The 10,195-nt window shown below is 32.5% G+C and overlaps 1 protein-coding gene across 1 annotated transcript; it reads left to right on the top strand.

The window, feature by feature from the left end:
- Positions 1-330: 330 nt before the first annotated feature.
- On the top strand, positions 331-1,602 carry LOC145275061 (uncharacterized). Its single transcript, XM_080127586.1, has one exon. The coding sequence runs from the start codon at positions 331-333 to the stop codon at positions 1,600-1,602; it is 1,272 nt and encodes a 423-aa protein (XP_079983712.1).
- The last annotated feature ends 8,593 nt before the right edge of the window (positions 1,603-10,195 follow it).

Here is a 10,195-nt window from a genome sequence, read left to right as displayed (position 1 = left end):
ATTTGGGACGCTCAAAACGTACAAAAACTCTACCCACGTGGATATTAAAATTAATTATTTCATTGCACTTGTAAAAAAAAAAGAAAGTGTTTTGACGAAACTCTACCCGCGTGGATATTAAACAAAATGATTTTATTGCACTTGTATTCAAATTTCGGTACTTATTCATACCTACTAAAATAAATGTCTATTAAGGAAGACGTCACCATGGAGGGAACTCTTAAAAACCTTCTGGGAGAAGAAAAACCCGAGGATATGAATATTGAAATAATACGAGAAAAATTACTGTCTTTTAAACGAAACCGGGCTACACATAAAAGAAAAGTAACAATGTACTTTAATAGCCTGGAGACCATGTATGACAATTCTACCCTGAATACTTCCCTGTGTAAAAAACAGTTAAAAGCCATTGATGATGAAGTGTCCAAAATCAATTATTGGAATGAGGTAATTAATACCTTTTCACAAAGGGTTGATTATAGTATTAAAGACGAAGAAGCCTTGAATAATGAATTAGATAGTCAAGCCGAATATAATGTTTCTATCTTAGTGAGTATAGACAAATACGAGGACTATTTAACCAGTAAAGATGACAAGACTCCTTCAACGTTGTCTATTGAAGAAACTTTAAGTGAGGGAAAACCTCCTCCTTTGAATTGCAGCACTTTTTCGGGAAATGAAAAAGACAAGTTCGCCTTTCACAATTTTTTAATTCAATTTAACAATGTGATTGATTCTAGAAGGAAATTGTCAGACTCAGCTAAACTGTCTTATTTGGTCGGTTACTTGAAGGATTATGCCTTAAAACAAATAAGACATTTGTCAATAACCGATACGAATTATAAAATTGCTTTAGATTTATTGAAAGAAGAGTTTTTAGATAAAGCATATATTATCGACGAAACATTAAAAAACATATTAAAAGCTAAACCTGGTGAGGAATATAGTCCAGAATATTTGAATGTTAAATATTATATATCAGAAATAAGGGCCTACTTATATGAGCTAAAACAATATGAAATTGATTTTTTGGAAGAGGGTTCTTCTGGAAATATTCTAATTAGTCACATTATTATGACTAACCTTCCCAAAGTAGTTGTTAAAGAATTAATTAATAAAGTTAATAATAATTATCCCAACTTAAAGCAAATATTCGATAACTATAGGGATATTTTAAAAACTCTAACTCGGACTTTAACTGTAAAAAATATTGCTAAGGATAAAAAAAATTTCAGTAGCTATGACTTTAAACATAGTTTTAAAATAAACCCAAAAGATAAAGTACCAACGGTACAAAATTTCAAAGTACAAGCTATAAAAAAATCTGTGTGTAAGCTATGTTCCTCGGAAGGACACTACTTCGGAAAGTGTGAAACTTATCCTAATTATGAGGCTAAACTAGCAAGAATCTTAGAACTGTCCTTGTACACCAGATGTGCTGGTTCAGGTCACAATGAATCAGAATGCTATGGAAAAAAGGGGTTCTTAAAGTTTCCGTGTCTCACATGTAAAAAAAAAAGAACATGTAACTTCTTTGTGTCCTACTCAAAAGGCTGTTCAAACAAACTTGTGTTACGCCTTGAAAAATACGGACACTTGTAATATGTTACCTACTATGACCCTAAATTTAAAATGTGGTCATAAGCAAAGACAAGTTAGGTGCTTAATAGATTGTGGCAGCCAAAGGTCTTTTATAACAAAAGCTGCTCTAGCATTATCCCCAAATTATAATGAGTTGTTCTCATCAGAGCATGAGATACATAGTTATTTAGGACGGCAAGTTAAGAAATTTAAACAAATGTCTACTGGTGTAAAATTAAAGAATAGAATGTTTTTTGTTCTGCTATTGGTAGACGAAAGCATGAATATAAATTACACGATGCACGGAATGAAAGATGTAATTAATAAATTAAAATTACAGGGTGTAAATCTGCTTGATGAGTCCTTTTACTTAAAGAAAGAACACGACACTATTGAAATAGATATGCTCATGGGGATAGACATAATTCAATATCTTTCCTTTTCCATAAAAAAGATAGGGGGTGGTTATAACTTTATCATAGATGATAGGGTAGCTCCTATTGGAAACATTTTCAATTTTATCAGTTCAGCCGAGAGAAATGACTTGCTTAACACTCAATTAAAACCAATAAAAAATAATAAAACAGTAATTAACCTAATAATGGATCCCCTTAAATCGTATTTCAATCCCTTAGAGAATATTTTATCTGACAGTGAAAATCTCTTTAGTCTTGAATCTATGGGAATAAGGCGCAATGATCAAGAATCTATTTCCTTTGACAACAAGCAAATAAGTAAATTTAGGGAAGGAATAAAACAGATCGATGGGCATTATTATATAGAATTGCCCTGGTATCCTGATAGGATCGAAAAAGTTCCATCAAACCATTTCATAGCTCTCAAGGTGTTAGACCGAACAATGAACTTTTTAAATAAAAGAGGATTAACTAAAAAATACGATGCAATCTTCAGCAAACAACTAGAAGATGGAATCATCGAACAAATAGAAGTTAATCCTTCAAATTACTATAAATATACGTGGATTCCACACAGACCCGTTTTAAAAACTGCGGAACAAGTGACAACGAAAATAAGGCCCGTCTTTAATTGTTCGTTAAAAACAAACAAGGAATTACCTTCAATTAATGAAGCAGCCTATATGGGTATAGATTTAATGGGTTCTTTATTGAAGTTGTTGCTTTACTTCAGAAGCAACAAATATGTGATGTTAGGAGATATTAAACAGGCCTTCTTAATGATAAAACTAAGTAGTGAATACGACAAAAATAGGTTTTGTTTTTTTTTGGAGAAGAGAAAACAACCTTATTTGTTATAGATATAAAACGATAGTATTTGGCTATACATCATCGCCTTTTATACTCTATTATGTAATGAACCATCATGTTAAGTCTTACCCTCAGGATAAATGCAGCAAAATATTGGGCAATAACTTTTATGTGGACAACTTAGTAACTGGCAACAATATAAATGAAATGCAAGATTTGTATAAAAAATGTTTTGTTAGAATGCAGGAAGGAGGCTTCACCTTACGATCTTGGAATTCCAATTCTGATGAATTAAGAAACCTAATGAAGGCTGAAGGTAGATTGGTAGAACATGGCTGTCAGGATGAAAAAGTGTTGGGATATAGATACAACACTGAGAAGGATAGTTTAAGCTTAGCACCTTTTACGTTAAAGGAAGCTTACACAAAGCGTCTAGTACTTTCACAGATTTCCAAAGTGTATGACCCCCTAAATTTTACCTTGCCTGTAAGCATAAGAGGCAGGGTATTAATGAGAACAATTTGGAAATTAAATATAAATTGGGATGAAAAGGTGCCTAAAGAAATAAGTGATGAAATGAAAATAATAACTAGAGATTTCGAAATGTTGCCAGAGTTGTCTTTTCCAAGAGCTGCAATTAATGATAATGAACCTTATGGCTTACATATATTCTGTGATAGTTCAACAGAAGCTTATGGGTTCGTAATATATGCCTGCTCAAATGAAAAAACAAGTTGGTTTTTATTTGCTAAATCTAAATTGTCCCCGTTAAGGAAAGGTAATGAACTTAGTGTCCCTACTTTGGAACTAATGGGAGTAATACTGGCATTAAAATGTCTTCCAACATTAATTGAAACTTATGAAAATATTCAGTTTCAATTTATTAATATATGCGTGGATGCTCAAGTAGTTTTAAATTGGTTAATCACAAAAGAAAGTAAAGTAAAATCTAAATTTGTTAAAAATAGAATATCTGAAGTAAATGGATTAATAAAAGCTCTTGAGGATGAATTTAAACTATCAATAATGTTTCACTATGTTCATACAGATCAAAATCCGGCTGATATGTTAACTAGGGGAATATCTTACGATAAATATTTAAGAAATAGAAAATTATGGTTGGAAGGACCAAGTTGGCTTACCAACGAATTTAAAAATTGGCCTAAATACCCTTTAATGAGTATTTCACCTGACCATAAGGGAACAGTAAATGTTAATTGTAATCAAATAATTAAAACAAAAACTGCCATTTTGGACATTGAAAAATATTCTGATTACAATAAATTATTGAGAATAACAAGTTTATTGTTCAAACCGTTTTGTAAGAAAAAAAATGGTGTTAATCCATTGCAGAAAGCAAAAATGTACTGGATAAGGTTAATACAGAATGAGCATTTCTTCAAGGAGATTGACTTTTTTTTGAAATCACAGGACAAAAGTAATAAAAATGTCCCCACTTTGGTTTCAAATTTAAATTTATTCATAGACTCTGATGGAATTTTGAGATCTCAAGGGAGGATAAGCAAATACCTATATTTCAACTAAGAAGTATATAACCCTGTGTTATTGCCTAAAAGGAATAAATTTACGTCCTTATTCATTAACTATTGCCATGCTAAGGTGCAACACATGGGAATAGGTACCACATTAAATTATTTGCGAGAGCAAGGTGTGTGGATTCCCCAAGGTTTGACTGTTGTAAAGGCAGAAATAAATAATTGTTCAACCTGCAAAAAGTATAATGCTTTGGCTTATAAATATCCTAAAGTTGTGGATATGCCTAGGCATCATGTCAATTTAGTGAAACCTTTCAATCATGTGGGAATCGACTACACAGGTCATTTGTGGGTAAAGAATGAAGTGGGTGGAAGTACAGTAAAAATGTTTGTTTTAATATTTACTTGCCTTAACATAAGGGTAATCCATTTTGAACTGTTACCCCATATGTCCACCCGAAATTTTATGCTGGCCTTTCAGAGATTTTGCAACATGTATTCTGTACCTCAATTTTTATACAGTGATAACGCTAAAACCTTTAAAAAGGCAGGTTGTATTCTTGAAAGTTCTCTACAGTCAAAGACGTTTCAGGAAGAACTTAGATATCCGACATATCAAAATCCCTTTATATTCTGCGTGGGTTGGTTCGGCTTGGGAGAGATTGATAAGAGTTCTTAAGGGTTGTCTATTCAAGATCATAGGCAGATCTAAACTTAGCTATTTTGAACTTTTAACAACATTGTCAAATATTAAGTTGGCTATAAATTCTAGACCTTTAACTTATAGATTAAGCTCTCCTAATCTTGAAATTATAACTCCTAATTCCTTTTTGAGAATATATGGGAATTCCTCTTTAGTTCTAAAATCTGAAGAGGAAGAGGTTTGGCAGGAAGAACCTGACTCAAACTCATTAAATAAAACTTTAAATTTTCAAGAAGAAATAATATTAAAATTTAAATTATTATGGTATGAAAGCTATTTGCTAAGTTTAAGAGAACATGGCAGGAATATTTACCAAAATAAATGGGAAAATAGAATAAAAGCAGGGGATGTCGTATTGATCAAATCCACGACTAAATCGAGACCCTTCTGGATACTGGGCAAGGTTTTAGAAAATGTAATAGGGTTTGACAATAAAATACGAGCTGTTAAACTGAAGCAAGGTAATGGGGCAATAGAGTATCACTCCATTTCTAACCTATACCCTATGGAAATATCATGTCCCCAAGGTAATACTCGAATGGAAGAACCTATCAGTAAGCCTTTCCAAAATGATTCTAGTGAAGGACTTAATGATAAAACACTGCAATTAGGCAATAGTAATAGTAATGAAGAGGTGTCCAATCAACTCAGGACTAGACCCAAACGCAAAGCCTCTGCCAAATTCTATCAAATGATGAAAGATAATATTGATTATCTGTAATAATTAAACAAATTCAACTTTCCTATTTAAAAAAAAAATAAAAAATAAATTAAAAAAAAAAAAATTGTTCTTGGCATTGAATGACCTAAAATGGTTGATACCAAAAAAAAAAAAAATAAAAAAATCAACCATCCAACAATTTAAAAAAAAAATGAAAACCAAAGATATAGAAAAATAAAACGGCAAATTATTTTTTTATAAATTCTTTATATATATTTCAGAGACATCTCTCCTGTTTTTATTGCAATAAACGTATTGCAATCTTCTTGGAGGGAGTGTGTTAGAATTATTTGTACTCAAACTTTGTAAGGTAATTTGCATAAAGCCACTTATGCAAATTACCCACTATTACTTGGAGTTACTTGCAACAATAAAAAAAAAAAAAAAAAGATTAACAGCGAGCACTTCTCAGAAATTACTCTCTTTTTCTGCAACAAACAGAAACTCCTCCAGAACAACTGTTTTGGAAACTTTAACCTTTACTTGTAAATATACGTTATTTTAAATACAAGAATTTTATTGTGTTATTCTTTCTCAAAATTAACCAAGTTGTTCGGATAACAAGGAACCAAGAAAAGAGAGGTGCGTTAGAAATAAAAAAAAAAATTTTCTAACAGTAGATGTTAGTGTGATTGCAAGAGTTGGAGAAGATGAAGTTCAGGGAACTTTTACTCTTAGTAATCAGCAGAACATTCACACTGTTAAGTAAGGAAAGTCTATCAGGCATATGTGAAATATGAGAGAGTAACTTGATCAGTTGCATGGAGAAAAAATTTGTTTTTCTTTGTTATTGTAGCAAAATTTGAAAACTGACGCATTGAACTTCAAGTGAAACTAATGGTATCTACTGAATTGTCATGTCACAGTAATGAAAATATCCAAAAGTTACAATAAATGATAAGGTAGAAAAGTAATTATTAACGAAAACAGTTTTCAAAGAAAATTAATGAAAATTAAGGTTTGCTAAATAGGCCAAAAATTTTCAGTTTTCAGAAAAGATTTACCTCCCTTTTTCTTACAATTTGAATTCTCCGGGTTTTTTTTTTTTTGGTTTTTTTGTGCAAAACTAAATCTCCAAAACTGAAATTTACTGCCTTATTTTTTGCTAAACAGTAATCTTGCAAATAAATATTGACACTCTGTAGTCCTTGCAATCACACTAGCACCTACTCCTCCCTGTGCTCCAATAGTATAGTAGCAAAACTTTGGAAGAATCTTAATAACTTTCTTCATAGTTCTCTTCCATCTGCATTTTATTACATTTCTTGCACACAAACTAGTTATTATCGTTCAACTTTTCCAGCAATTCTTGTATAACCAATGCTTACAAGTACCACAAAAAAATTTAACTGTACCAAATTCGCTTTCCACTAGCTGAACTGAGGAACTTTCCTCTTTCTGAGCTCTGTCCAACACTGATCATTAATTTGGTCTCAGTAACATTCATTCTCAGATCTTTACTTTCAATAGTGTTCAGCCAAGTCTTTAATTTCTTTCATTTTTTTCACATCATCAGCAACCCGTACAAAACTGATGAACACTTCTAAGATACAAATGAAAAACAACAAACTACACTTTATCAAGCAAAATCATCAGAAAAATTCATGAAAACAAATTCTATGTTGCTGCATTTTTTAGATAAGGATTGATAATTCATATAAGGAAACATTAAATAAGTGGATAGTCCTTAATCCGCAGAGTTTCGAAGAAATACTTTCCTTCTCATCAGAGGGTAGGATTTAGCAAAATGCGGGATCGGATTTTGCTTGCAAAAGTATTTGGTGAAACTACAAGTCAAAGATCTTACTTGATAACAAAAAGTGAAGCAGAGGAAATAGGGTAACGGAAAAAGTGATTTCATGTGAATGAATAGTCTGGTGAAAGGTAAAGTATCCAATGATGATAAAATCCAAAAATGCAAATCCAAGAAAGTTAGTTAAATTTCCATTCGCACAAGTAAAATCAAAACAACAGTACACAAAGGTATTAAAAAAAAGGGGGGGGGGGTAATTCTGTGTCAAATCATCCAGAAATATGGGATTTTGAAACCCATATCCCCAGATCTGGCTGTAGTTTGCACTGCAGATACACAATATAGGAACTAAGAAATCCTGAAAATTTGAGCACGTAATGCCATACCTTAATTTTGGAATAAATTTTGGAGTAAGCCAGATACTAAAATAGTTAAGTTCTGGTAACAATTTCAAAAACCTAGTAGTCTTCAAGATTAGTTGATGAGGGTTGGAAACACCAGCCAGATAAAACTATGCTTTTTTTTTTATAAGAAACTTTTTTATAAGAAACCGTTAATAGGATGGTAAAAAGCTTAAGAAACTTCTAGTACTATCGTAAGCCAATAATTTTGAGAAGAAACTTCTTGAGAAACTTTTAACCCTCAAAAGACTAGGGCCCCCTTGATGCAACTTTTTAAACTTTTGTTTATATTTTCTTGAAAACGTGATTTTTTTCGCTCTGATTTTCTATATAACTTCCTGAATATTTCTAACCTATCATAAAGTGTCAAAAAATCAAATTTACAAAATAAATTTTCTTCGGGGGGTGTCCTTCAGAGTAACCCCTATCAAACTTTTCAGAAATTCCAAAAAATAAAAGTGACCTAAAATTATCAAAATACAAAATTTTATTGTTTTTCATGATGGGATACTTAACACTGCATGGAATTTATTTGAAAACATTAAAATGTTGATTTTTCTGGACGAAAAAAAAAATCAGTTTTCCTGCAAATCAGCATTTTTTCTAAAAATCACAAGATTTCTTGACTTGACCATACTTCTTGGTCAGTGCACATCAACAAAATGCAAAGCACGGCTAATTCTTGTTGATATGTGATCTAAGAAGGCTAAGGAACACAAAGATATAAAATTGTTTCAATTGCGTTTCGTGGGGTTTATACACCCACCCCACCTTGTAGCCCACTGTACTCCAGAGAAAACACATGGTTGTGTGAGGGTTAAGAAACAAATCCTACATTACCTTATTGGTTCTCGTGAAAAAAGTGGAAATGGTATATTTGTACCAGAAAGCCCAAATATTCACACTTACACTATGTTTACCTTACAAAATGTCCTTAAACTACATTTCCAGAGTACTTGACAAATTTGATTAAGAAGCTTTTAGAACTATGTATCAAAAATTAAGAAACTTCTTGTACCAGGAGGCCAACTCATGTTTCTTATAAAAAAAGCATGTAAGCAAAATGTAGTGCAACTAGTTTCTAATTTTCCTTTTTACCTTTCTTCAGAAAACTTACAAGGATTGCTCGATTGTTGTTCAACCCAATTTGAGTGTCACAAGTTTAACTATAATCGGTCCAAGGAACTTGAGAATCCATCAGACTTGGAGCAAGGAATTGTTGAGACATTGTTGTAGAGAGTTGGACTGAAAGAAAATGAAGGTGAATTATCAACCATTTGCTTCCATCACAAACAATATTTTGGAAATATTGTTTGTGATGGAACAAAATATTGTTGGTGATGGAGCAAAGACCACAAAGAAGTGTTGTGGTGGATTTTTACAACACAAGAGGTCAAAGGTGAACCACCGATATCTTTGCAGATAGCAAAAGATCTGGAGGCAAGAGGGCATAATGTCAAACCAGGTCACTTTCTTTGTCGTCAGTGCACAAAGGAATATGTGAGTCTGACAGTTGATGACACAATGGATCTAGACTACAAACCTGTGAGTTCTGTGAAAACTTCACAAAAAACCTTGAATGCAAGACTGGTATCCATGGATGTTTCCCCTGTAGTTCTGCACAGTGTTGCTTCTCATAGCCGTGTTCATAGCGTCAAAAGGAAGTTAGAACAAACTGTTGAAACATTTAAAAGTGACATGTCCATGGTGATAAAGTTGGTCTTGATAAACTGTGCAGAATTAATACCCAGTTAAACAGACATCAAAGAAAAAGCAGCAGAACTGGATCTATTACATTATCTGATGAAAGAGAGGTTAAAGAGTGCTTCAACTCCTGATCAAATCCAAATCATAACCCTTGCTTCTGATTTCTAGTCTCATGAATACAGCTCCAAATTCTTCAAGATGCCTGAGTATGCTGTTCAAACTGCCAGAGAACTGACAAATAGTATTTTGTCAAAACCTAACTCTAACAAAGGGAAACGATTTTTCCCAGAGACAGTCGACATGATAGTACAAGTGTATGAGAATGATGAATAGTCGCCAAATACTAGGCAAAGATGCCGTTGTTAGCAAAGGGTGTTCACAAACAAAAACGCTCGATAGTGTGTAATTGCATGAACTGTATGTTGCTTTTAAATAGAAGTATCCCAATGTCAAGGTGGGATTTTCCAAATTTGTGGAGATGTGTCCAAAGTGGTGTGTTTTAGCTGGATCTATGGGTACGCATTCTGTTCTATGACATACATCAGAATGCAAAACTTCTTGTCGATGCCATGAAGATTGGATTTCAAAGTTAGTTTATGATTCTTCT

Source organism: Euprymna scolopes, unplaced genomic scaffold (assembly GCF_053919585.1).
Source record: "Euprymna scolopes isolate OS-2025 unplaced genomic scaffold, ASM5391958v1 sca561, whole genome shotgun sequence".
NCBI classification, from domain to species: Eukaryota; Metazoa; Mollusca; class Cephalopoda; order Sepiida; family Sepiolidae; genus Euprymna; species Euprymna scolopes.
Note: the sequence above shows the minus strand (reverse complement) of the source record. Positions and strands in the feature narration are given on the sequence as shown.